The sequence below is a fragment of the Chionomys nivalis genome, chromosome 11 (genome assembly GCF_950005125.1).
Source record: "Chionomys nivalis chromosome 11, mChiNiv1.1, whole genome shotgun sequence".
NCBI classification, from domain to species: Eukaryota; Metazoa; Chordata; class Mammalia; order Rodentia; family Cricetidae; genus Chionomys; species Chionomys nivalis.
The window spans coordinates 28,767,424-28,795,326 of NC_080096.1; the positions used below are offsets into that span (position 1 = coordinate 28,767,424).

The 27,903-nt window shown below is 52.6% G+C and overlaps 2 protein-coding genes across 3 annotated transcripts; both read left to right on the forward strand.

Annotated features, from left to right (window-relative positions):
- LOC130883985 (bone morphogenetic protein 8A) lies at window positions 1-27,903 on the forward strand. 2 transcript variants are annotated; one of them, XM_057784868.1, is made up of 8 exons: window positions 1-325; window positions 17,272-17,461; window positions 17,849-17,997; window positions 24,145-24,339; window positions 24,687-24,766; window positions 25,162-25,295; window positions 26,713-26,728; window positions 27,754-27,903. In XM_057784868.1, exons 1-8 carry the CDS (start codon window positions 1-3, stop codon window positions 27,901-27,903), a joined length of 1,239 nt encoding a protein of 412 aa, XP_057640851.1. The 2 variants fall into 2 exon arrangements, with proteins under 2 accessions (XP_057640851.1, XP_057640852.1); XM_057784869.1 differs by lacking the exon at window positions 26,713-26,728 and having other exon boundaries at window positions 25,162-25,272.
- LOC130883984 (succinyl-CoA:3-ketoacid coenzyme A transferase 2A, mitochondrial-like) lies at window positions 18,966-20,525 on the forward strand. The gene has a single exon (XM_057784867.1). It carries the CDS (start codon window positions 18,966-18,968, stop codon window positions 20,523-20,525), a length of 1,560 nt encoding a protein of 519 aa, XP_057640850.1.

Sequence of the window (27,903 nt, forward strand, 5' to 3'; positions counted from 1 at the left end):
ATGGCCGTGCGACCCGGGCCGCTCTGGTTGCTGGGCCTGGCTCTGTGCGCCCTGGGCGGCGGCCACGGCCCGCGTCCCCCACACACCTGTCCCCAGCGTCGCCTAGGAGCGCGCGAGCGCCGAGACATGCAGCGAGAGATCCTGGCAGTGCTCGGGTTGCCTGGGCGGCCCCGACCCCGTGTACCACCCGCCGCCTCCCGGCAGCCAGCGTCCGCGCCCCTCTTCATGCTGGACCTGTATCACGCCATGGCCGATGACGACGACGGCGGGCCCCCACAGCCTCACTTGGGTCGCGCCGACCTGGTCATGAGCTTCGTCAATATGGGTGAGTAAGTGGAGGGCCCCTCATGGCAGCAGTCTCCATGCGGAGTGGGCATGGCCGCCTATCTGGGGATGATGCTCTCTGGTAGTGCAAGGCCCCCTGGGACAGAGAGTCAAGGTACAACAGCACCACTGGACTGTAGTCGACTGTAGGGATCAGGACTGGAAGATCTGAGGGCTACCGCGGGTTCCCAGGGTGTTTGCCCACCAAAGCGGGCAGGAGTGGGAATCTGGTGATGCCCAGGTCCCCTAGGCCCAGGAAGACAGCTGGTCCTGGGAATGCTGATGAGTAAACAGAGGGCTATGGTACTGTCCCAGTGATAAACGCAGTCCAGAAGAGAGGGGCAAAGTTCAGTGTGGAAACCTGTGGTCATATCATCAGAGTGACCAGAGCTGACCCACACGCCCTGACGGCAGGTTCTTTCTGTGCAGCAGGAAGCGGGTGGGTGGGGTGCACTGTCAGGAGGTGGAGTGGACAGACTTAGACCATGACTGCAGTTTTGTGGGACTGGGCCCGAATATCTGGACCTTGGTCTGGCACAGGGTGAGTGTTCAGGCCAGTGAACGATTCAAGAGGCAGCTGTGGGTCTATTCTCCCAAAGTGTGGCTCTTCCTTTTTCCATGTATCTCAAGACCTCAGGGCCACCAGTCTTTTGTTTGTTAATTTACGTGTATGAGTGTTTTGCCTACATATATGTCTGTGTGCCACATTTTTGCCTGGTGCTGGAAGGGGTCAGAAGAGGTCATCAGATCCTCTGGAACTGGAGTTACAGACAGTTGTGGACAGCTGTGTGCATGTTGAAAAATCAAATACAGGTCCTCTGAAAGAGCAGCAATCAGTGGTCTTAACTCCTGAGCCATCTCCCCAGCTACATGCCCCGCCTTTAAAAAATATTTTTCTTCTATGCATATGAGGTTTTGCCTTTGTGTATGCATGTGTACCAAGTGCATGCAGTGCCTCATGGGGGCAGGAGAGAGCGTCAGGGCCTCTGGGACTGCAGTGAAAGATTATAGGAAATCCAGAGCAGCAGGTGCCCTTAACCACTGAGCCTCTGTCTCTCCAGCCCCGACCTCTAATAGTCTGAAAGGTACTTTTCCAGAATACCTTTTCATCACAGCTGGTCGGATCCCTACCTGCTTGCTGATGTTTGTGGTGGGTGAGGGCCTAGGCAGACACAAGGCCTGGGTGGGTCTGAATAACCTCCAAGGTCACCACACCACACACACACACACACACACACACACACACACACACACCTGCATGGCAACGGAGCTTGTCCAGGTAAATAGCTACAGTCTCTACTCCCATTGCCCAGGGATGGGCAGGGAGACCCAGAGAGGCAGTGACTGCCTTGAAAGAGTTCAGCGTTCAGTGCTCATGTTGGCGATATTCCCTCCAAGATGGGGAGAGCTTTTGATAGGATGGGAACACAGGGGACTGGACAGCAGGGTGTGTGTCCTCAGGCATTTGTTTTCCTGCCGGAAGGCAGGAAGAGAAGACACCCAAGTCTCTCTTTCCCACCCAGAGCTGGTGGTGGCAGAGGTAGGAAGGCAGCTATTTAGCCAATAGCCCAGCTCTAAGGAGGCACTGCAGCCAATGGGCTCTAGATATGGCCTTTCTGCTTAGAGGGCAGGGTGGGAATTTAGGATGGACCGTATGTGGGGCTGTAACTGCCTCTCCATCCTTAGGACAGGCTGACCCAGGGCTTAGGACTAAGAACTAAGGATAGAGTTGCCCAAGAATGTCCCCAGAGAAGCTGCCGATCGGAATGAATCACCACCCAGCCCGTGTTCTGCACCCCACCCCCATCCTCTGATCAAAACACGAACTGCTCTGGAGGAAACTGTTGCTGTGAATAGAGCAGGACCTGCTGCTGCTGCTGCTGCTGTGCAACTTTAGGGAAGCCCCCCTTGTCTCTGAGCCTAACACCTGTCCTTTAAATGGGACTCCTTGGCTGGGCATGATGACACAAACTTTCATTCCAGCACCCCAGAGGCGGAGGCAGGAGGATCTCTATGAGTTCCAGGCCAACCAGCCAGGGCTGTATAGTGTGAGACCTTGTCTGAAAAATAAATGAATAAATGTGACCCCTAGTGACCTGTCCTCAAGGTTGTATGACTGACTGACAAGTGAACAGGAGCAGAAAAGCAGCCTCCCTTCACTTAGAGTGTGAACTGGGCCACTGCCGACCCCCAGGGTGATCAGGAGCCAGGCCACTGCCGACCCCCAGGGTGATCAGGAGCCAGGCCACTGCCGACCCCCAGGGTGATCAGGAGCCAGGCCACTGCCGGCCCCCAGGGTGATCAGGAGCCAGGCCACTGCCGACCCCCAGGGTGATCAGGAGCCAGGCCACTGCCGGCCCCCAGGGTGATCAGGAGCCAGGCCACTGCTGACCCCCAGGGTGATCAGGAGCCAGGCCACCGCCAACCCCCAGCCCTTCCAGTTACAGCTCAGCTGTGCAAAGAAAGCAAGAAAATCTGTGTGGCTGAGTGTGGTACATTACAGCTCTAACCCTAACACTCAGGAGGCTGGGGCAGGAGGACTGCCACAGCTTCCAGGCCAGCCTGGGCTAAATCGCAGGTAAAGCCATCCAGAGCATCAGAGTAACCACAGGCCCTAGTGAAAGAAAGACAGTGGGAGAAGGGAGAGGAGAGATGGGAAGGAGGGAGGGGGAGAGAGGGAAGGAGGGAATTCAACCCCATGTGTCTGTGTCTCATGCATACTGAAACCTGGAAATAGATTCTAAAAGCCAACCAAAGGTTGTGTGTCCTGTGTTTGAAAGAAAAGTTATCCTTTGACCTTTATGTCCTTCTATTTCTCATTTGATTGGGGCAGCAGCACGAGGACCTGTTTTGCCATCCAGTTTCATGGTCCCAGAGAGGATAAGTAGCAGGGCCAGGGACACACAGCATTTAGGCCACACCCATGATGATGGTTTCTAAATCCTGTTTCCCCCACCAACCACTGCCTGAAGGATCTGTGGAATTAACAGCAGGTCCTTGCTGAGTGCAGACTCACTGTGAGTGACCTACACTGGCCACGGCAGTAAACTCTCCCAGCTAGAGTGATCTTGTTTGTTTATTTGAGACAGAGTCTCACTATGTAGCTGTGGCTGTCCTGGAATTTCCTGTGTAGACCAGGCTGGCCTTCAATTGACAGAGCTCTGCCTGCCTCTATCTCCCCAGTGCTGGGATTAAAGGTGTGTGCCATTATGCTCATCTTAGAATGATTGCTTACCTGCTGAGTGCCAGGCCCCATGTATCACACATGTACTGATGCCTTCTGTTGGCAAGCCCAGGTCTGAGCCTGAAGGTCAGGGTCCTGGAACCAGCATCCCAGGGTGGCAATGTCTGTGACCCTGTGGAACAGCATGACAGCAGACTCCTGTCCCTGGTGTCCCTGTGCTCGGAGAAGGGAGAGCCCCAAGCTAAGTTGGTACTCTCAGCCCCGGACCCCACTCTTGTCCCCTCCCGATCCACCCTCAGTCCCTGCTGGTTTCTGCTATGCATCCTCCCTTCTGTGGGCCTCTGTGTCTGTCTGTGTCTGCCGTGATAGCATCAGAAAAAAACAAGATGCCTCCCAGCCCTGATCCTTGCTTCTGTTTCTTTGGCACCTGCTGGCCTCACAGCTCTGTTCCTGGGTGGGGTAGCCTCAGGCCCTCCTGTCCTTCCCAAGGGTGAAAGGAGGCGGGAAGGACAACAGCCCTGCCTGTTCATGTCTGTGAACAGGCAGGCAGCTCTGTTCTGGATGGGGAAACTGAGGCACAACCAGCACCAACAGGCAGAGCCCAGCAGGACCACAGGGAGCCATCTGCACATGCATCAGCCCCTTTCCCAGCCCAGGAGTTTTTCTTCCCAAGGCCTCAGATGGCTGAGGGCAGGGGCAGCAATGAACTATGAGGGCCAGATCTGAGGGCACGAGAGACCGGCCTTGGTCCTGCTCTGTCCTGCCAGCCGTGTGACCTTGAAGGTGATACTTCCTCACCACTGACCTCAAGGTCACTTCCTGGTAAATTGAACCAGGTCCTGTGGAAAAGCAGTCAGTGCTTTTAGTCGCTGAGCCACCTCTCCAGCCCCAGAGATGCTCATCTTTAAGGGGCTTCCGGGGCTGAGTGAGATGACAGCAGCACTGACCACTTGGCCAGACCTCCACATCTGTCTCTGCATTTGCATTCACAGTCCTGGCTCAGGAGAGCGAGGCTCAGAGAAGGCTGGTGATATTCCCAAGGCCACACAGCAGTTCCTCTGCACCCTGCACTGTGCCCTCCATACAGCTGCCATCCACAGAAGTTTCCCATGCTCATTACATAAAATTCAGACCATCCACAATCAGATAACGAGTTCCCCTGGGAATCCTGCTTCTACCAACCAGTCCCCCTAGGCAACTGCTGGGATTCCTGTCACCCGAGTCTCTCGGCCTCTTTCTAAGCTTCACAGACATGGGATCATGCAGTACGCCAACTTTTAACCCACTCCACGAATTTCTCTGAGAGCCACCCACGTTCCTGTTTCTATCATTCTTCAGAGTTGCATGAATGGTCCAAGACCATCTTTGTTTTCTTTTTATTAATGGAGATTTGGTTCTTTTGGGAGGGTTTTGAGTAAAACTGTTCTATGACTATAGTTCCAGGTACTTGGATACCTGAGGCTGGAGCATTCTGAGTTCAAAATGAGCCTGGGAAACTTACTGAGGCCCTGTCTCAAAGAAGGGAAGAAAGAGAGAGAGAGAGAGAGAGAGAGAGAGAGAGAGAGAGAGAGAGAGAGAGAGAGAGAGAGAGGAAGAAGGAAGGAGGGAGGGAGGGAGGGAGGGAGGGAGGGAGGGAGGGAGGGAGGGAGGAAGGGAGGGAGAGAACCAGGGCTGGAGAGATGGCTTGGGGTATGGGGAGATTGCTGCTGTCCCAGAGAACCTGATTTGGTTTTCAGCACGCATGTCAGCATGTCAGCCTGTTTACAACCCCAGTTACTCCAGCTCTAAGGGGATCTAATTACCTCTGGCCTCTGTGAGCACCTGCACTCAAGGGCACGTACCCACATACAGACAGACATGCATACATACAATTATAAGTAATAAAAACAAATCTTCTTTAAAAAGAAAAGAAAAAAGAGACAAGGGTCAGTGGTGGAGCCCTTGTGTTAGGCCCTGAGTTTATTCCCCAGCAGCACCCCCCAAATTCTCAATCTCAACTAAAGCTGGTTTGTGTGTCTGTGTGTGTGTGTCTGAGAGAGAGGAGAGAGAGAGAGAGAGAGAGAGAGAGAGAGAGAGAGAGAGAGGGAGCATGCCCTGTACATCAGATTCAGGGCCTTTCCCTTCCTAAGCAAATGCCCTTACTGCTAAGCTTCGCCCATGCCCACCTCCATTTTTAGAGACTGGATGAGAAACCCCAGCCCTGTTGTAAAAGAGGTGGTCAAGATTTCCATACCCCTGACTTAGCCCCACTCTTCCATCCTTGACAGGCAAGCTCCCCCGTGATGAAGTCCCAGCCTGTCCCACCTAGGGTGCCTGGCTTTCTCTGCCTGAGTTGGGGTCACAGACAGTCCTCTTTCTCCTTGTCCTTGGGAAATAACCTAGAAATGACCCAAATGGGACCCTACCATGGCTCTCACCCCACCTTGTGCCACAGACCCCATGGGCGGGTGCTCAGGGCAGACTGGCAGAGGGGAGGGAGACAACCCAGTGGAGTCAGGGAGCACCGAGAGCTGCACTGGGTGGGATGGAAGCCGGCCAGCCCCATCTCTGGGACACCAGCAGAGATCACACCTCTGTCTCCTCACAGCCCAACTTCCATGAGACCCAGCAAGAAGAAGTGGCTTCAACAGGCATTCTAGGGTCCTTGTGGCGTCACCTCCACCCCAGTGTGCCACCTGTTGAACTCCAGGGCCACTCAGTTCACCTGGCTGAGGCTAAAAGTCGGGATCACACAACCCTGAGTTCATGTGTGACCTCAACGGAGACCTGCCTCAGTTTCCCTGCCTCTGAACCTCAACCCTAAAGACCTTCCCAAGTTCTGACTCAAACTGTGTTCACACACCCTGCCCACTGGTGGGGGTCTCTCCAAAAGCGAGTCGTGGGATAGGGAAGTAAACAGGCATGTGTCGTCATGACCACATCTTTCTGGAACATTCCCACAGTTCAGTTCTTCTTTGAGTTTCTTCTGGAGGAATCGCGCCCTTGCTCACATCTCCTGGGAATTATTTTTTACCTCGGCAGGCTTGATGTGGTGGCCTGTGCGGGTGTTCCCTTTTAATTTGGGGTCTGGAGCCAGCTGAGGACTGGACCAGTAATTATGTGTGCAGAACCATTTATGGAAACAGCCTGTGAAGAAAGTCAGTGCGGAGACTCAGCTGAAAATACCCCAGGAGTGAGCCTGGGCATCTGCACAGTGCTGGGGCTCCTGGTGGGAGAAATTCCCTCAGGTGCAGAATGCACAGGTCACTAACCCCAGGCCCCACCCTCCTCTGAGGTCCTGCAGGAGCCCAGGGTCTTGTAAGTCTGGTGTGGGCCCCCTCGGCCTTTGATATCAACCGCATAGGGCAGTCATGTCCAGCCCCTCCTCCTCAGGGCCTGGAAACCTGTCCCCACCCTCAAAGGTCCCACCAGAAAAGGAAGCAAATCTCACAGCAAGTGCAGACATCAGTGACCTCTGATGGAGATTTCTCAGGCAGGAGAGAGCAACCGGGAAAATGAGCCCCAGGAGACTGGAATATGGGGAGGGTCTCGGGCAGAAGGCATAGGAGGCTGTGGTGGGTTGACAGACAGCTTGTGGGATTGGGGGATGAGGGGACCTGAGACAGCATGGAGGCTCACTCTTACATGGGCCCTGAGGGGCTGAGGAAGGCTGCTTGCTTCAGGCTAGTGAGAAGGCCCCACCCTCCAGCCAGCCCCTCTGAGCAGAGGAGGAGGGTGACTTCTGAGGTATTTCTTCTGGTCAGGAGCAGGACAAATTTAGGTTGTCTGGGTGAATCTAACTTTGTCTAGAAGAAACATTTTGTGGGTGTCTCGCTGATCAGCGCAGGGTTTGGCATGTGGAGGTCTGGTCTGGCTGGAGGAGCACAGGGCCCCAGATGGACTGGCAGGATGTGGATACTGCTGTGGCCGGGGAAGCCACCTCCTGCCCACAGTGGGCCTTTTTCGAAAACATGGCATCTGGAGTTAGTTGTAGCAGGGTCTGGAGAAGGAGACCAAGGGTTCTACAATTGTTTTCCCAAAGCCTCAGGCAGCTCAGAGGGTAAACTTGACTTCCCTGTTTACAGTGTTTCAGAGGGCAGCATGTCTGTCGCCACACTGAGCGCCCCCGCCATCTCTCAGCTATGTGGAGCTGCCTGTCTAGAGTCCTTGCTGAAGACTCCATTTTTCTTTCATGTGTATGTGTGCGTGCGTGCATGTAATATGCATGTGTGTGTGTCTGCATGTGTGAGGGTAGGTAGGTGTGTGTAACATATGTAGGCCTGGAGTTGGCACTGGGTCCTTCTTTGACCACTCTCCTTAGGTATTGACAGGGTCTCTCCCTGAACCCCAAGCTCGCCAATTCCTAGTCTAGTTTGCCACCTTGCCCTGAGCATCCTTTCTCTGCCTCATGAGTACTGGGATTGCAGGCGGCCGGCAAGCCTGTGGGCTTTCCTGTGGATGATGAGCATCTGCCCGCCTTTGGGCATCAGTGATTTCACACCGAGCCTCTCCCCAGACCCCATTGCTGGAGACTCTAGACGCACATCGCTACCCAAATGGCAACAGGCTTGCTCTGAGTCCCATTGACTGTCACGGCATCAGCAACAATTGAACTGAATAGAATTCTTCCTAAGTCACAGGGGCGTCTGGGACCACTGTGCTGAGTTATTTGAGGTAAGGAACAGAGTGTCCTATGACTGGCCTGGCCATTCCTGTTATTCTGTGGTGCTCTTGTGTACCTCAGCCCCTGCCGCTGGATTCCAGCCTCGTCAGCTTCTTTAGGGCTTGCATACAGAGGCCCTGTGTTTCTCAGGGGTTCTCTGCTAGGACAGCTCTTCCTTCACCCCTCTGAATGCTGGTTCTTTTTTTTCCATTAAATATTATTATTATTATTATTATTATTATTATTATTATTATTATTATTATTATTGGGGCTGGAGGGTTGGCTCAGTAATTAAGAATTTGCGCTTCCCTTGTAGAGGACCTGGATTTTATTCCCAGCACTCAGGTTGGGCCAATTAAAACCACCCAGCTCCAGGGGATCTGACGTCTTCTTGTGGCATCCAAGGGCCCCTACACTCACGTGTACATACTCTCTCCCTCCAGTTAAAAATAAAAACAGACCGGGTAGTGGTGGCGCATGCCTTTAATCCCAGCACTCAGGAAGCAGAGGCAGGCGGATCTCTGTGAGTTCAAGCCCAGCTTGATCTACAAGAGCTAGTTCCAGGACAGGCTCCAAGCTACAGAGAAACCCTGTCTCAAAAAACCAAAAATAGGGGCTGGAAAGATGGCTCAGTGGTTAAGAGCATTGCCTGCTCTTCCAAAGATCCTGAGTTCAATTCCCAGCAACCACATGATGGCTCACAACCATCTGTAATGGGGTCTTCTGGCCTGAAGGCATACACACAGACAGAATATTGTATACATAATAAATAAATAAATATTTTTTAAAAACCAAAAATAAAATAAAAACAGATCTTTTTAAAAAATTAAAAATTGCTGGGTGGTGGTGGTGGTGCATGCCTTTAATCCAGCACTTGGGAGGCAGAGGCAGATCTCTGTGAGTTCGAGGCCAGTCTGGTCTACAAGAGCTAGTTCCAGGACAAAGCTACAGAGAAAAGCTAAATAAATAAATAAATAAATAAATAAAGGAATTTAAAAATCTTTTTATTTATTGTTGTTTATGTGAGTGCACATAACCACCTGGCACAGTGGCTAGTTGGAGGTTAGAGGACAACTTTTGTTAGTCAATTCTTTTCTTCCACTGTGGGCTCTGGGATCAAACTGTGAGCATTAGATTTGCAGAGAAACTCAAGTCACAAGCCTCATTCTTTCTCCTTCTACAGTCCTGGCTCACCAGGCTTTAAAATAGAACATGGTTGCTAGCGTCATCTGTAGACCGGTTCTCAGCAGGAGAATTTTGCCTCCCTGAGGATCTTGAGCAGTGTCTAGTTGTTGTCTGTTCCTGCGGCTAGGGGAGGGAAGGATTCACGTGGGCATCTGACAGGTCAGGGATGTCGCTTACAAGCCTACAACAGAGAATGAGGCCCACAACAAAGAGTGTCCTGCCCAAATGTCAGCCTGCGTGTGTTTTTAAGGTCAGGGGACAGGTTTATATTATTCCTCATGACCTCTCCACCTCTTGGCTTGTTTTGTTTGTTGTTTGCTTGTTTGTTTAAGACAGAGTCTCTCCCTGGTTAGGTTAGGCTAGTTGACCAGGTAAATCCAGGGATCTGCCTGTCTCTGCCTGCCCAGTGCTGAAGTTAGAAGCCCTACTCACTGTGCCTGGCTTGGTTTTTTGTTTTTTATTTTGTTATTTTGGTGGTTTTTTGTTTTGTTTTGTTTTGTTGTTTTTTTGCGACATTTCTCTGTATAGCTCTGGCTGTCCCGGAACTGGATTTGCAGACCAGGCTGGCCTTGAACTCACAGATCCACCTGCCTCTGCCTTCCAAGTGCTGGGATAACCCGAAGGGGCCAGAAGAGAGCTGCCGACCCCCTAGAACTGGAGTAACAGTTCTTAGCTGCCAGCTGGGTGCAGGGACCGGAACGCAGGTCCTCTGCAAAAGCAACAAGAACGCTAACTGCTGAGCCATCTCCCCAGCCCCTTTATTTTGTTCTTACACTCCCTCACTAAGCATGTATGATCAAATTGCTCTGGTTTAAAAATCACACACAAAAAAATTTCCTCATTGTAGCTGAGCCACTAAATCGATATACAATTGGTTCAATTGCTATGCTTTTGAATTTTCCTAGGTTTGGTCTTTATTCTTGTATTTGAGTTGGTTTTTGTTTCATATTCTGTGACATCTTTCAAAACATATAAAGCAGAGAGCCTTACAAGTGGTCTGATTCCCTTTTCCATGCCCTGCACTCGGTTTCTGTCCCCTTTCATGATTCAATAGTATTTTTTTTCTTTGTGGCTTAGCTCCCTATTTAAAATATACAGTTGGGAGCAGGGGCAGTAACTCAGTGGTTAAGGCTGGTTGCTCTGCCAGTGAGGACCTGTGTTTGAATCCCTAACACTCATGTTAAAAGCTGAGCACAGCTGCATGTGCTCCCAGTATTGGGAGGTAAAGACTGATGGATCCCTACAGGCTGCTGGCCGGCCAGCCTCACTGCACTGGGAAGCTTGCTGTTCAGTGAGAGACAGAAGACAAGGTGGCCAGTGACAGCAGAAGACACCCAATGTCCCACTCTGGCTTCCCCATGTGTGCACACAGACACACCCACCCACACGTTCACATGCAGACATCACACACACACACACACATGTGCACACAATTAATATATACCTGAGCATGTATGCATGATGTATGTATGTGTTTGTCATATTTCTACTCTTACCCTTTATTAGACAAAGGATGCATTATCTGCATTGCTCTCCATGCGCTTTCAAAGCTGTGGTATTTCTAGGGAACATGTCATGACAGACTACAGACGACATGCTTCGATGGTTTTCCTAGCTGTGCGGCATCCCACTGAGATGTCCGCAGTTCAGATTCTCCTGTTGATGTCTGGGTAGTTTCTGGTCGTCGGCTAATGCTGCAACAGCCGTGTACACAGCTCTTTATGTAGTTTTGTTTTGTTTTGAGACAGGGTTTCTCTGTGGCTTTGGAGCCTGTCCTGGAACTAGCTCTTGTAGACCAGGCTGGCCTTGAACTCACAAAGATCTGCCTGCCTCTGCCTCCTGAGTGCTAGGATTAAAGGCGTGCGCCACCACTGCCCTGCCCGCTTCTTTATGTATTTTTGTGATTATCTTTGGGACATTTTCCTGGAAGTTGAATTGGGAAGTCAAAAAATTTCTATTTTTTTCTTGATTATTACTAGATGCCCACCATGGCTGGAGAGAGAGGTGTGGCAACATTCAAAGGACGTACTTTCCATCCAGGGTCAGTTTTGCTTCCCTGGGGGCCCTGGACAATATCTCGAGTCAATTTTGGTCATTGCTGCCAGGCGGTGGTGACGCACGCCTTTAATCCCAGCACTCGGGAGGCAGAGGCAGGCGGATCTCTGTGAGTTCGAGGTCAGCCTGGTCTACAAGAGCTAGTTCCAGGACAGGAACCAAAAGCTACGGAGAAACCCTGTCTCAAAAAATCCAAAAAAACACTTGGGAGGCAGAGGCAGGTGGATCTCTGTGAGTTCGAGACCAGCCTGGTCTACAAGAGCTAGTTCCAGGACAGGCTCCAAAACCACAGAGAAACCCTGTCTCGAAAAACCAAAAAAAAAAAAATTCCAAAAAAAAAAAAATTTGGTCATTGCTAATGGGGAGGGGAAGGTGATCCTGCATCCTCCTACGCTCTGCAGGACAGTGCCTAAGACAGACCAGCCCAAATGAGAATCTGGCTCAGGAGAGCCATAGTCAAGGAGCACATCCAAAGTGAGCAGCTCTCGGAGGGTCTTAATCAAGAGGTCTAGGTGTGGTAACACCTAAAGTAGCTCCACTCCAGACTGGGACTGGATGCTCAGATTCTTGCACGAGCTGTGTCCCCATGAACATGTGGACACAGAAATACATGTGTATACTCAGATGTGTGCTGGCTTGTTTCTTGACCCTGGCCACTAAGTCAACCTAAAAATGATACTCCAATGTCACGAGCAGCCTGGTACCCAGATGCTGCTTTCTTTTTTTTTTTTTTTTTTTTTTTTTTTGGTTTTTCGAGACAGGGTTTCTCTGTGGCTTTGGAGCCTGTCCTGGAACTAGCTCTGTAGACCAGGCTGGTCTCGAACTCACAGAGATCCACCTGCCTCTGCCTCCCAAGTACTGGGATTAAAGGCGTGCGCCACCACCGCCCGGCAGATGCTGCTTTCTAAAGACCCCCCCACCCCAGCAAAGGAAGCCGAGCTCTCCAAGCATCTGATGTAGAGTATGATGCCAACATAGTCTCAACATAGAATGAAGGAGCCGTGTGTGACAATGCATGCTTGTTCTCAGAATTTAGGAAGACCATGAATTTGAGACCAGCCTGGGCTACCAGAGTGAGACCCTATACCAGGAAGGAAGGGAGGGAGGGGAAGAAGAGAAGGGAAAGTATTGGATCTTAGCCTATGGGATAGAATAAACATCTATTAATCTATAATTGTGTTAATATAATTAAGAAAAAGGACAACTCAATAAGTGAGGAAGGAAACAAAATACTATTGCAGATAGTGTAGACTGATGAGGGCAGGATCTACTTGTAGATTCTAAAGTAGCACAGGTTTAAGAAGAAACATGTTATTCATGTCCTGGAGATGGAGAGATGGCTCAGCAGTTAAGAGCACTGGCTGCTCTTGCAGAGGACTCAGATTGATTCCCAGCACCCACATGATAGCTCACAGCCATCTGTAACTCCAATTCCAAGGGATCTGATGCCCTTTACTGGCCTCCATGGGCACCAGGCACATATGTGGTGCATGGACATACAAGCAAGCGAAAAAAAATCCATACAAATAAAATAAAATAACAAGAAAAGCCTGAAGATACCTTCCCCATATTACGAAAGGAAAAATGGTAACATCATAGAAGGGGAACTCTGGCAGACACCAAGGATTCAGTTACTGTCATGGAGACTGTATCGCCTAATCTGATGCCCTCAGAAGGCATGGTCATTTGTGCCATTCTCCAAAGTGCTTATCATCATTCTCCCCAGGAGCAAACAGGCAAGCTCATCCTGAGACATGCCACTAGCACCATACAAAGGTGCCGGGGTATTGAGAGATAAGGAAAGGCTAGCAATTGTGATAGATCGGAGGAGCCCACAGAGAGGTGACAAGGACATGCCATGTGGATCCCAGATGACAGCCTGGAACAGAAGGAGGATGTCAGAGAGACGAGTCTGGTTCGGTTGCACTGGTATTGAGCTCATCTTCCTGTGATAGTCGAGATTGGGTTCAGACAATGGTAACAGACAGGTAGATAAACACACACTCAATAATGAATGGATGAATGAAATTTTGAAATGTGATGAATAAATGAAGTAATCTTTGTGAATGTTATTAGGGAAAATGAATGCAGAAACTGAAGGATTAATTAAAAAATGATGGTTTTATGTATGTGTGCGCCTGTGTGCATATATGTACACTGTGTATGCAGAAGCTCTCTGATCAGAAGGAATCACATCCATTGGAATTGGAGTTGCAGGCAATTGTGAGCTAATAAGTGAGCTCTGGCAACTGAACCTGGATCCTCTGCAAGAGCAGTAAATGCTTTTAACCTGAGTCATTAGAGCAGAATTGAAGGATTTTATAAAGCTGTGAGAACCATGAGAAGAAGCCATCCAGAACCTTCTCCCACATACCCCGAAGTGACATTCTGGGACCCCCACTTATCCATGATTAACTGCCCAGGCAGAGACACTCTACTCAGAGACCTTGCTCCAAACATCACGACCCCTCCTGGAGTCACCTCAGAGAATTCCTGGCAGGGCATCTCACATGGTCAGGATGCAGCATAGTGGCCAGGAAATCGGCAGTGCCTCCCCAGGCCCCCACTGAGTCTATCTAACTCTTCCAGAGACCGAGTTTTGCCAGCATCACAGCCAGCAACAGGATTTTACTGGGAAAACCCGAGAAACCACATCTTCCAGGCCATGCCCCTTTCCCAGATCCACTCCGTGGACTCTACAACCAGGGGCTGGGAAGCACAGCCTTTTGTTTCCCCTGGTCATCTGTCTTGCTGTTGGCTAGTTCTAACTCACTGTTCACCATTATATGGCACATGGCGTCAGGATGCTATAAAGGAAGGAACTCTGCCGGGAGATAGGATTCCTGGGTGCTGTGCCCATGTGTGCACTAAAGTCCAAATGCCACACGGTGCTCTCATCCCAGCCAGAACATCGTGAAGGGGCTGCCGCTTGGAGTCTCGGCATCTTTGAGAGATTCCGGACCCTAATTTATAGGAAGGTGAGGGTTGGGCATGCATGGAAAGGGAAATGCTTCTCGTGGGGTTCTTTTGGCATCATGTTAGAGGCCCGTTACACAGCCGAGGACAAGATCCCAGTGAACTGCCAGAGACCAACGGGTAGATCAGGCATCTGGAAACATTCCATATGCCTTTGAGCTGACAGATTTTCATGATATGGTTTCTTGTTCATTCTTTTGTTCAGAAAAATAAAATTGAGCCAGGAGTGGTGACACATGCCTTTAACCCCAGCACTCAGCACTGGGGTGGCAGAGACAGAAGGATTTTTGTAAGCTCAAGGCTGGCCTGGTCTATATAGCTAGTTCTGGGACAGCTGGGGCTACATAGAAAGACCAGTTTCAAGAGAGAGAGAGGGGGGTGGAATCAAATATGTCTCCTGCTCTCCTGTGGCACAGCCTTCCAGTGGGGCTCTCTGAAGGCTGTCCCATTGATACACGGGGAAGTTAAAAAATTAGAAATCAGATGGCTACTACTCATCCCTCAGCTCCTGTACTTCCGTAGTCCTGCATGGAAAGGATCCCCATGTGTACCCACTTCACATGGACACGCTAAGCTCACAGGGGATGACCCTGGAGCGACCACGGCAAACAAGCCACACTTCTGAATGCAACCCCATGACTAAAGTGGAGACAGTTATTCAAGGAGTCTCATAGGGAAAGCAAAGCCCCAGCAAATGCTCTGCAGTGCCCCCACCCCAGCCTCCCAGACTCTAGTGACACAGAGGAAGTGCAGCTCCACGTCCTACAAAGAACCGGCTGCTTCCCCTGAGCCACTTCAGAGGAAAAGCACATCCATTTTGCTAAAAACATACCAGATCAGCCTGGTGGTGGTGGCAAAAGCCTTTGATCACAGCACTCGGGAGGCAGAGGCAGTCAGACCTCTGTGAGTTCGAGGTCAGCCCGGTCTGCAGATTGAGTTCCAGGACAGCCAGAGCTATTACATAGAGAAAACCTGTCTCAAAAAACCAAAAACCAAACCAAACCAAAACGAAACAAACGAAAACCTTCCCAGACCCACTACTTGCCTGGGACAACCACAGCAGTTTCCGGTGCTGGAAACCCTGCCTCTCGATTCACAAGCCCATAGCACAGAAGGCTGGAAGTGAGGACCAGTTCAGTCTAAGAATATTTCAAGACACCCTGTGAAGGCCATGCACATCATTAAGGGAGGGTGGCCACAGAGTTCGGGATCGGTCCCCAGATAAAGATCCCGGGATGCCCTTGTGTGCCCCACTTTGTCCTGAAAAAGGTGGGGAGGAGGATGTGCCCGAGGGGCCCTATCTGACCACACCCTGTTACAGAAAACAGCCTGGACCAACTTTATCCTGTACATCAGGGCCTGAGCACAATCATGTAAGATAGGTGCCTGTGCAGCTCCTGTACCCACTGAAATGGTCACCAACATTGTGGGTGTGCAAGTAGCTAGATAGGAAGGAGGACACATGAGGATAGATATTCATAGCAGGAAAAAGCACTTGGCCAGGGCTCAGAACCCACTCTCAATGCGGTCTGCCTTGTGACCTATGAGAAAGAGACCAACAGCTGTCACGTTCTATCTCGACTTTTAGGGCACATGCTGTATGCCCACCACCTCTAGATGCTATGGGACACTATCTACTCCTTCCTCTCCCTTTCCACCTGCTGCTCCTGCCCAGATGTGTCTATCCTTTGGCTCTGCCCAGCACATCTGTATTCCATCTATCACTGGACCAGAACTCTAGGGAGAGGACAGGAAGTGCTCCTCACATCCGCTCACCCTGGTGCTTTTTAAAACCTGGTTTGTGGTCACTGAGCCCATAGCCACAGAGAGGGTTTTTGTTTTTTTTTGTTTTGTTTTGTTTTTTTAAGACTAAAACATATAATTAAAATCTCTGTTGAGTTTTGGGGACGGTGCTGGGTGGCTCCCCACCCCTTCTTTCCGGAAACACAGATTTTTGGCATTTGAAAGTGACAAGCAGCTGAAGTGAGGTTACCCTAAATATACCTTCCCGAGCACATCTGGGCAGCTGGGCACATGTTTTACTCTAAAAACTTGGCATTTGCTATAGGGAGCAAGGATAGCTCCCAGCCTTTAGCTATCTACCTAGACTGCCATTATCTTCACCTCCAGCAAGGTCCTGTAGGGGGTCTCTTAGACCACATAGCTCCCACTGGCACAGCCTTGCTCCCAAACCTGGATTCCAGCCAACCCCACTGCTCCACCCAAGGACCATGGTCTACAGACAACTCCCCTCTGTCTAGAGCATGCTTGGCCACTGCCAAGACTCTATCTTGTCCATCATTTCAGATGTCACTGTTTCCTCCTGCTTTCTGCCTGTCTCCCTTGCCTTTATCCTCTAGCAGGTCCTTTGTCCCCTGGTTGCTGGCACTGGGTGTCCCTCCCTTTCCTAAGGTCCTTAGTGCTGGCCTTGTAATGTGGCCTGCACTCTGCACATCCCTCTCCCAGGACACCCAGGAAATTCAAACACAGAACTAACAGCTCAGTTCAGCTGTCAGATCTGAGCTCCCCCATCCCACCTTCTCCTTAAGGGCAGGCGCTGGGAGTCCTCTGTCCCACTGAAATTCAGCCAATTATGTCCCTGTAGACAAGGTTTTCCCCTAGAACTGTGCTAATTTTCTGCCTTGGGACCAATGTCCATCTCGCTGTTGGCCTAGCAGCTCTAAGAGGAGGCATCATGATTCATCAATGGGACCAGGACCTTGCTGAACACTTGCTGAGTTTCCCACTACACCACCTCCTGGAGCCTGGTGTGTTCCCAGAGCAGACCACAAGCTGTGTGTATAGCAGGAGCAGGCCCCCAACCCCAGGCAACACAGGGAGCCCTACTCTGAGCACAAGCCATCCTGGCTCCCAATAATGACCCCACTCCCACTTTCTCTTCCAGTGGAGCGCGACCGTACCCTGGACTACCAGGAGCCGCACTGGAAGGAATTCCGCTTTGACCTAACCCAGATCCCTGCTGGGGAGGTTGTCACAGCTGCTGAGTTCCGGATATATAAAGAGCCCAGCACCCACCCGCTCAACACAACCCTCCATGTCAGTATGTTCGAGGTGGTCCAGGAGCACTCCAACAGGTATCTTCCCTCTGCCCAGGTACCCACCCCACTCATGGTCTCATGGTCTAGGCTCTGGCAGGGCCTGACCGAGGATGCATTTCCAAGAAAGGAAAGGGGCGCTTCCTGGGAGAGGCACCTCAGACACGAGAAAGGGGCTTGGCCTGGAACCCTCTGCGCTGCCACGATGACTGTGGAGCCCTAATAGGCCACAGCAGAGCCAGTGTCCCATCAGCGCATGGCCACAGTAAAATGTCCAGGGTTGGTTATCAGCGAATTGTGGTACCAGAGGAGGCCAGCCCAGAGCCGAGCAGGGAAGAGGCTCTGAAAGTGGTCCCCCAGGCAGGCACAAGATACAGGCAGGCGTGCGACCTCAGCCCTTGGTTAACTGTTCTTTCATGTCCACAGGGAGTCTGACTTGTTCTTTTTGGATCTTCAGACGCTCCGATCTGGGGACGAGGGCTGGCTGGTGCTGGACATCACGGCAGCCAGTGACCGCTGGTTGCTGAACCACAAGAAGGACCTGGGACTCCGCCTCTATGTGGAAACCGAGGATGGTGAGGCTCCCAGGCTTAGCAGGGAGCTGCCCTGGGGGTCCTGGGAGGTGGTTCCAGCCCAGGCTGCCATCCTAATACACGGAGCCCTCTCACTGGGCCACACTTGGCCTTTCTTGAGGACTCAGTGGGTAGTGGTGGAGGTCCTGGACACAGGGAGGCCCCAGCCAGGGCTGCTTTCCTGAGGCTCCTAATAGCGACTGACCTCCCGAGAGCCAGCTCCGGCATCCAATGGGGCGGGTACTTCTTCATAGGCAGCAGATCTCCACTCTGAGAGGTTCTGTACTAGGAAGGAGGGGTGGGGGACCCGCACCCCAGGTTCTTAGTGCAGAGCCTGGGTTATCCCTGCTCTGCAGTGTTGTAGCTCAGTACCCGAGCCTCAGTTTCCCCGTCTACACAGGTTTACAGCCGCTGCTTCACTCTCAGGGTTTTCATGCCCTTTATGTGGGGCAGTGAGGCAGAAAGGACAGCAGGGCAGGAGACTGGCCTGTCTGGGGTCCAGCAAAAGGCTGGAGGGATAGCTTGGAAGGAGAGGGGCAGAGCGGTGGCAGGGGTCACTCTGAGTTAGGGAAGAAAGCTGGCAAGGTACTTGGAAAGTTTCGAGCAGTTTAACAGCAGCGGGGGACAGATGTGATTGTGGCTTTAAAAGACCCAGCTAACTTCAGCCCCTCAAGGAATCCTAACCCCGCCCCCAGGTGAGCTTTCCAGGGTACTTCAAGTGGGGGGGGTGGCGGACTGGACCCAGCACTGGCAGTCAGTTTCAACAGCATTACCAAGGAGTGTCTATCCAAGATGTTGTGAGACAGGTCAGGCGACAGGGATGGCCAAGGGTGTCCTCAGGCAGAGTGTGACCCATGGCGATCCCAGTGAGTGCCCTCCCAGCTCTGTGACGCAGCACGGTGGTGGCGTGGGGCAGCTCACAGGCCTTTCCCGCTCTGTCCGGGTCTTGGGAGCCTCGTGGCCTGTGGGCGATGGCGGCACTGAGGCTTTTGGCTTGGGCGCTCCCGCGCGGGGTCTCCATCTGCCGCCCACCGCCCGCGCTGCCCCACCGCCTTGTCCTCCGCTTTGCTAGCGACCGCTACGGACGGGTCCACTTCTACACGGACCCTGTGAAGGCGGTGGAGGGCGTCAAGGATGGGGCGACCGTCATGCTAGGAGGCTTCGGGCTCTGTGGCATCCCCGAGAACCTGATCGGCGCGCTGAAGACCAAGGGCGTGAAGGACCTGAAGATCGTCAGCACCAACGTGGGCTTGGAGGACATCGGCCTGGGCATCTTGCTGGCCTCCAAGCAGGTCAGGCGCGTGGTGTGTTCGTACCTGGGGGAGAACGCGCTGTGCGAGAAGTTGTTCCTGGAGGGCGAGCTGGACCTGGAGATGACGCCGCAGGGCACCCTGGCCGAGCGCATCCGCGCAGGAGGAGCGGGCTTGCCCGCTTTCTACACGCCTACGGGCTACGGCACGCTGGTGCAGGAAGGGGGCGCCCCGATCCGGTACGCGCCAGATGGCCACCTGGTCACCCTGAGCCAGCCGCGGGAGGTGCGCGAGTTCAATGGCCGCCACTACCTGCTGGAGCACGCCATCCGCGCCGACTTAGCCCTGGTCAAGGGCTGGAAAGCCGACCGTTCCGGCAACGTGATCTTCCGGGGCAGCGCGCGTAACTTCAACGTGCCCATGTGCAAGGCCGCGGACATCTCTGTGGTGGAGGTGGAGGAGATCGTGGACGTGGGCACTTTCCGCCCAGAGGACATCCACATCCCCAACATCTACGTGGACCGTGTGATCAAGGGACCCAAGTACGAGAAGCGCATCGAGCGCGTGATCACGCGCGACAGCCAGCCCGCAGCCGCAAGCAAGCCACAGGACTCCATCAGGACGCGCATTATCAAGCGCGCGGCTCTCGAGTTCGAGGACGGCATGTATGCCAATCTGGGCATTGGGATCCCTCTCTTGGCCACCAACTTCATCAGCCCCAAGATGAAAATCTACCTGCATAGTGAAAACGGGATCCTGGGCTTGGGCCCGTACCCCTTGAAAAATGAGGTGGATGCCGACATCATCAACGCGGGCAAGCAGACGGTGACCGTGATCCCCGAGGGCAGTTTCTTCGCCAGCGATGACTCTTTTGCTATGATCCGCGGAGGACACATCCAACTGACCATGCTCGGTGCCATGCAGGTTTCCAAATACGGTGACCTGGCCAACTGGATGGTTCCAGGCAAGAAAGTGAAGGGCATGGGCGGAGCCATGGACTTGGTGTCGGGTAACACCAAAGTGGTGGTTACCATGGAACACTGCACCAAGACAAAGGAACCCAAGATCTTGGACAAATGCACCATGCCGCTGACGGGCAAACGCTGCGTGGACCTCATCATCACCGAGAAGGCCGTGTTTAAGGTGGACCCAAAGAAGGGGCTGACGCTGGTGGAGCTGTGGGAGGGCACGTCGATGGATGACCTCAAGGCCACCACAGCCTGCTCCTTTAAGGTGTGCCCCAACCTCAAGCCCATGCAGCAGATCAAACCTGATGCTTGAGGAGCCCTGACCCCTCCCTCCAGGGCTGGTTTGTGAAGGAGTTAGCATCCACAGGGACATCTGACCTGTGTGCTGCTGACTCCTCAGTCTTCCTGCTGCCAGATGGTATCTTCTCAAGAGCCGAGTGATTTTAATTAAAAATTCTAAGCTGAGGCTGTGTGTTTGGTACCTAACCATCGAGGAGACTGGTCCACCTCTCCCAGTTTCTGTGACTTTCGCATACAAGGCTCCAGAGCATCCCCCGACAGGTTTCAAGACCAGCGCTGCTCCTCATAACTGAATCATGAACCATACAGAAAAGCAAAGAGCGTGAAGGAATCCAGAGTTCACCTGGTGCCACGAAATGCAGAACTAGGGGTCTTGAGCAGGAGGAGCTCTGGCTTCTCTTCCTGGGCCCTTGTTTCTACTCCTAATTTTGTTACCCCGAATATGGCCTTCACCCTCCTTCCTCTTGGGAGCTACTTATGTGTCCCTAGAAGGGAAGCAGGCCTGTAGCCTGTGGCCTGTAGGATGAGACAGAGGGAAGCTGGTTGGTACTGTTTCTCTACCTGGAAAATCCACTGTGCATAAACAGTGTTCCGCATGTCTCTGAAGAGGCCCAAGCTCAGCAGATGGATGAATTCTTACCTAGTGAACTGCAGTGTCTCCTGTTGCCCCTACCACACTGACATTCTGTCCGGGAAGTCCTCTGGCCTCCCTTCCTAACTCCAATATGGCATCTTGGGGTCTGTCATTCTGAATCTGTAATCTCACAGTGAAAGTGAAAAAAGTTACATAAGGGTGTGTGTGTGTGCGTGTGTGTGTTTGTGTTTCCTTTCTGTCCAGAGCTGGGAAGCCTGGTGGCATTTGACCAGATATAGTTCTTTCTGATGATGGGGATCGAGGAGCAGAGCTGATAGGGAAGGTGCTCTCCGATTCAGGCGAGGAACACCTTCTCTGGGCGCATCAAATACAGAACTCTGTGGGCTTCTGCCCTGCTTCACTCGGTCTCTGCCTTGTGCTGGGTGGGGTAGGAGTTGCTTGGCTCTGCAGCTGCTTGCTCCAGGCCTTGAAGAGTTGATGCCCTCTCTGGGTCTTAGTTTGTGTGCCTCTAAAATGGGAACCTTGGCTTAGCTGCATCCATGGGCTCCCAGTACAGCCAACCTTGCCTTGGGAGCCCCCAGAGGTCCCCAGCACCCATCCAAGCTTTGAGGAATTCAGCCAAGGTCTGCTCTGTGTCCAGCAGAGCCTAGAAAACCAGTTACGTAAAAGAAAAGCAAACGTGGCTGAGTCTGGAACACTGATGGCCTCTGAGTTCCGCAGAAACCAGGCCTCAGGGACTCCACAGTGAGAAGCAAGGACACAGGCCTGTCCTGGGCCCAGCCCGCTCCTTGTGTCATTCACAGTGCCTGACACTGTGGGTCCTTCCAGCTCCCAGCTGCTCTGCCGTCCCCATGTGTGGCCCCGGGGCCCTGGTTATCTTTCCCTCTGCCTGAAGCTCTGCCTTCACACACCACCTGCTTCCCACCAGTCTCACTCTGGACCCCATTCCTCCTGCCTGACCTCACCTGGGTCTCTTCCGGGCCACGCCTGCAGCCCACGCCCCTTGTCCCCTTGTCCCATAGCCCTCAGCCATGGTCCTGCGATGGAGTCTCAGGCCTTGCACTTTTGTTAGTAGTAGGTGAAGTCATAGGTCAAAGGTTGCATTGATGAGCTTTCCTTTCAAGTGGCAGGTGGACATCTGGAGTCCGGTCCAGATGTGGAGTGGATGGAGTCCAGGTGCCTGAAGGGCTGACCTTTGAGTGGACTGTCCACCACAGTGGACAGTGGCCTTGACTCAGTGTGTGACGAAGAGCCTGGTAGAGTGCAAACAGAGCACACAGACCTGCGTGTGCATGCATGTATGAATGTGTTCTTTTTTGTTACAGTTGTGTTGGGATTATACGTAAGGTTTCGTACGTACCAGACAAGGCTGCACTCCTGAGCTGTGGCCTCAGCCCTTTGGGCTCTTTTACCTCCTTCCAGGGTTGGGGTAGAACCCAGAGCGCTGAGTACACTAAGTGAGAACACTGAGTCACATTAGTGTCTGTAAATATACATGCATGTACATGTGTGCATCAGTGCTTGTGACATGTCAACTGAACAATGGAGGTGTGTTTAGTGATGATAATGTGAGCATTGTCGGGCTTTGGTGTAGGAATCTCACAGGGCACCAAAGGGAATGGTTCTGAGCCCTGTCATGCCTGCTGCGTGTGGCCATTGTCGTGCAGAATGATTCTAATGATTCTAACGATGAGAAAGGTTTGCAGTGCTAAAGACTGTTACAACTTAAACCAGCAGGACATAAGCAGCCCAGGATGTGAAATAGAAGAGCTCTGGAGTTGTGAAGGAAATTTATGGTTACTCTTCCTTCTTGAAAGTTCTTTACCCTCCTGTGTTAATCACACTGTTTGCCTGTTTTTATTTGGTTTGTATCTTTAATTTTATTTTTTTGTAAGGTTGGTTGTTTTTTCGTTTGTTTGTTTGTTTTGAGACAGCCTTGGTGGGTCTAGAACTCACCAGGCTAACCTCAAATTCATAGCTATCTGCCTGCTTCTGCCTCCTGAGTGCTGGAATCAAATACATGCACCACCATGCAGAACCTTTTGGAAACAGGCTTTTACTTGTCTGACCCCCAACTCAATATGTAGAATAGAATGACCTTGACGTCCTCATCCTCCCGTATCCTCCGCCTGAATGTCAGGTTTGCAGGAGAGTGCCACCATGCCCGCTTAATATGTTACTTCTGCAGTTAGCAAGGACAGGGCCCCTGCAAAGTCTGCGCTGGTGCTGGAGGCTTTGCTCTCCTGGGTTGACTGTACTGTGGAGGCATCTGCAGTCCTTAGTGCCTCAGGGGACCCCCCATAGGCTCCACTGTTCCTGTGGACAAGTTTCAGTCTGGCTCCCTCAAGCCCCTCCCTTTCTTTGAAGCCATCGGGTGGCCTGGTGAACACACACCAGCACTGGATTGAGCCTGATGTGAACTGGACCCAGAACTTTGTGACTGTTCTGACCTCTGGCTCTGCTTAGTCTGGGATCAGGGTCGTGGGCATCAGTGGGCATCAGGGCAGTGACTGTCCTGCCCTTGGATGATCAAGCTTGCTGGGCTGGAAGGATAAGCCCTAACAATGTCCTTGCAGAGGCAGCCATGAGCTGGTGGGTCATGAACCCCACGTTCTAGTCCCCAGAAAGTGCAGGATGAAGATGGGACCGGGTATTAGATCACCGGACCAAGGTAGTCCGGGTCCTGAGCATTACCAGCAGAGGACTCTGCTCATCTCTGAGCGACTGTGACTTGGGGTACAGTGATGACCGCCTAAGGAAACTAACGGGCGGAACCCGCCAAATGTTCCCATCTATGTCAGGTTATGCCTGTGGCTGCTGAGGTCCTTGTCCCTGCCACCTCATACCTGCTCGCCCAAGTGCTTGGGTTGGACTTCAGATGAGAAAATAGGTTCATAGATGCCACACCACCATCCACAAGTCAGTTTCTCTCTCTCTCTCTCTCTCTCTCTCTCTCTCTCTCTCTCTCTCTCTCTCTCTCTCTCTCTCTCTCTCTCTCTCTTTCTCTCTCTCTCTCATCTCTGTCTCCATCTCCCAGGGCACAGCATGGATCCTGGCCTGACAGGTCTGCTGGGACAACACGCACCACGCTCCAGACAGCCTTTCATGGTCACCTTCTTCAGAGCCAGCCTGAGTCCTGTGCGGGCCCCTCGGGCAGTGAGGCCTCTGAAGAAGAGGCAGCCAAAGAGAACGAACGAGCTTCCCCATCCCAACAGACTCCCAGGGATCTTTGGTGAGGGTGGGATTGAGCCTCATCTGAGGCCCCTTCAGAAAGCGGTGGTCTGCCAATGAATCTAACTGGTGTGCCAGGCAGGGAAGGTGGGAAGTGTGCAGAGAAATCAGAAGCCATGTGTGCCGAGGCCACCTGCTGAACACAGCCACACCCTGTGGTGACGGGAGCCACTGAGGAGCCACTGCTGAGCTGGGTCATGGCCTGAACTTGTGATTCCAATGGTTTAGCTTCCTGTTGTTCTCCATTTGTAAATGTGCCTGTTAATGCCACCCCAACACTGGGAGTACCCATGGCAACTCCGTAGAGTGGAACCCCTGAATAGACTTGGTACTGTTTTGTCCCTGCAGATGATGGCCACGGCTCCCGAGGCAGAGATGTTTGCCGTAGGCATGAACTCTACGTCAGCTTCCGGGACCTCGGCTGGCTGGTAATGTCTGCTTCTCCTCTCTGAAAGCCACCTGAAGAGCCTGGTGTCACCAGGGAGGGGGTGGAGCTACTGTGCCTTTAACTGTGCATTATAGCTGTGAAAACGGAGGCCACCTGAGCCCTCTGCCCAGTAAACTGTCAGCGCTAGAATGGGGAAACTGAGGCTAGGTGGGCGGGGCCTTTGCGCTCTTCCTCACAGCTGCTGCAGGAGGCGTGGAGGCAGCTGTGGGGGTCACAGCAGAGGAGGGTGAGGCCTGGAGGACAGAGCTGGGGTCGCACCCTGCCTGCTGAGGGGATGAGGGGACGAGGGTTCACAGCCTCAGGTCACCCTGTGACAGGAATTGCGCCAGTGGTCTTGGAAGGACACGCTGATGTGACTCACCTTTCCCCCCACAGGACTGGGTCATCGCCCCCCAAGGCTACTCAGCCTATTACTGTGAGGGGGAGTGCGCCTTCCCACTGGATTCCTGTATGAATGCCACCAATCATGCGATCTTGCAGTCCTTGGTCAGTACCACAGTGGCCAGCTGGGACCCAGGGGGTGGGAGCAGGCAGTGGGAACAATGTCAGCAAGGGGGGGAGGCTTTCTCTGCAGACTTAGCTACAGAGTATCATTCCATGGCAGCCTGTGTGACCTCAGTGTGCCCAGTGGACATGGTGGCCCTGACCTTTCTAGTGTGCATGTATGCTTATCGGTCATGCCTGGCCAGGTGGACCTCCCCTTGGTCTCTCTGCTCTTCTGGGCCTTGGCTCATTCCTGGTGTTTCCCCCTCATATATCCCAGGCTGGATTCAGACTCTGTGTGTAACCAAGTATAGCTTTGAACTTTTGCTCGCCTGCCTTCAGCCCGGAGTGCTGGTATTATACATGGGCAGTATTATGCCTGATTCATGTGATGCTGTGGATCAAGTCCAGGGCTTCCTGCACTAAGCAAGCACATAGCCAGCTGAGATCTCCCCAGAGCCTTGCCTCTGCCTCTGTGTTTTGACCCCATTTTTTCCCTGACTGATCCTTCAGGGGGTGAGCGATGGAAGTAGATTCTAGCAGGAGCCACACCACAGCCTGTATTTGACAGGCGTTGGTGCTTACTGACTCTGGGGTCTAGACCTTATTCTAGAATGTTTTTCCTGGAATCCTGGAATCCCGTGGTTTTGTGTTTATCTAGCAAGAGGCTGTGCCAAGTGATGCCCTGGACTGAGCATCATGAATTACAAAGAGCTGTCTGAGCTGATGCTAAGGCACCCTTTCATCGCGGCCACTGCTGTCGTGGGAAGAGCAGCCCAGGGTGACACTGAGATACTCAGTCTTTAGTCCCCTGGGATGATGGGTGGACCTTCGCCTCCCAGGTCTCATCTCCTCCCCACTTTGCTCTGGCTTCTGTTTCCCCTGTTGACAATGGCTTGGCCAAAGTAAGCAAGTACTCATGACCTGCCTGGCGGCAGACGTGACCATCTCTGTCCCCTGGGGAGGCCGTAGCAAGAATGTAAGCAAAGCAACAGTGAATGAGAGGAGAACCACGTGTTCTGATGATGGGGGAGTCTGGTTTGGGTTTCTGCATCAGGACCATCCAGGGCAGCAATAGAAAGAAGAAAGTCATGCCGGGCACTGTGGGGGTGCACACCTCAATCCCAGTACTCAGAAGGTAGAGGCAGGTGGATCTCTCTGAGTTCGAGGTCAGTCAGATCTACGTAGCAAGTTTCATGCTGTGCTGTGAATCAGTTTGTAGATGCTGTTTGAGCGAAAGGCTGTTCTCCACATCACCGCTCAGTGAAGCCTAGGGCTGTGGCCAGTGTGGGAAGGAGGAGGTACTTTGTGGTGTCTACCCTCTTCTCTCCAGTGGCACAGCTCAGGAAAGCCCCCTCTGGAGTTCAGCCATTTCAGCACCTCTCCACACACACTCATACGCACGGCAGACATCTCCTAGTTCTGCCCCATGCATTTGTAGATCGAGAGGTGGGCAGCAGCTACCCCCAGGTGCCAGTCTGGCTATATGTCACCCTGGATACCTGTCTTCCTCCACGGCTGCAGTGGGGCTGCCGCCCCATACCAGGCCAGTCAGCAGGGTTGCAGTGCAGAGGCTATGGGAAAAGAGTGTTCATCAGATTGGTTTATGTAGCCCCTGCTCCCAGGACCTGGAAAGCCTGTGGAGCTCGGGGCGGCTGAACACACACACACAAATGCACGCACACATGGAGGTGTTAGATTCTTGTCTCCTCTTCTGGTGGGAACCTTGAGAAGAATCCAGTTTGAACTCCGGGATAAGCATATTTAGAGACTGAAAGATTATGACTCACTGAGACTTTCAGGAAGGCAAAACTGCTTTAGCGATGGGTGTGCGGATTAACACCGCTTTCAAGGCCAGTGGCGGTGGGAACCCCACTGCCTCTGTGCATCACCTACAAAGCCAGTCTTGTCTCACAAGTTTGGAGGCTGAGCCATATCAAGTGGGGCAGAGTTCAAGAGTTTATGCGTTCTAACTCAGTCTGCACTCTCTCTCTCTCTCTCTCTCTCTCTCTCTCTCTCTCTCTCTCTCTCTCTCTCTCTCACACACACACACACACACACACACACACACACACGGCTCTACACCTGTTGGGGATATAGTAACGCACAGAGCAGTGTGGGGCAGTGAGGGTCCAGAAGAGGCACCTCAGCGGGTACACAGCCATGGGCACCCAGTGCCAGAGACCAACAGAATTGTCTGTGTCTGGCAGATCGGATATGGCAGTGGGCCGGGGGCCAAGAGTGCCAGTGGGTTTGTGTATCAGGCCCTCTAAGCTCGTGCCTGGGCTGTGCTCTGAGGTCAGAGGGTGGGACAAAGGTACAGCCTGGAGCTACTCTGGCCAAAGGTAGAGAATGACCTTGGGCTGGCCAAAGACGCTAAGAGCATCTGGAAAGGGAGCAAGTGAGAGCCGGGCTTTGCTGGACAGGTGGTTGAGGAGGGCTCCAGGGTCATACCCTTGCCTGCATCCCCTCCCTCCTTGCCAGGTACACCTGATGAAACCAGATGTCGTCCCCAAGGCCTGCTGTGCACCCACCAAACTGAGTGCCACCTCTGTGCTCTACTACGACAGCAGCAACAACGTCATCCTGCGCAAGCACCGCAACATGGTGGTCAAGGCCTGCGGCTGCCACTGA

Coding starts and splice junctions, on each gene's coding strand:
- LOC130883985 (XM_057784868.1), top strand. CDS start 1: ATGGCCGTGCGACCCGGGCCGCTCTGGTTGCTGGGCCTGGCTCTGTGC. Junction 326..17,271: donor CATGAGCTTCGTCAATATGG/GTGAGTAAGTGG, acceptor TTTCTCTTCCAG/TGGAGCGCGACCGTACCCTG. Junction 17,462..17,848: donor GTCCAGGAGCACTCCAACAG/GTATCTTCCCTC, acceptor TCATGTCCACAG/GGAGTCTGACTTGTTCTTTT.
- LOC130883984 (XM_057784867.1), top strand. CDS start 18,966: ATGGCGGCACTGAGGCTTTTGGCTTGGGCGCTCCCGCGCGGGGTCTCC.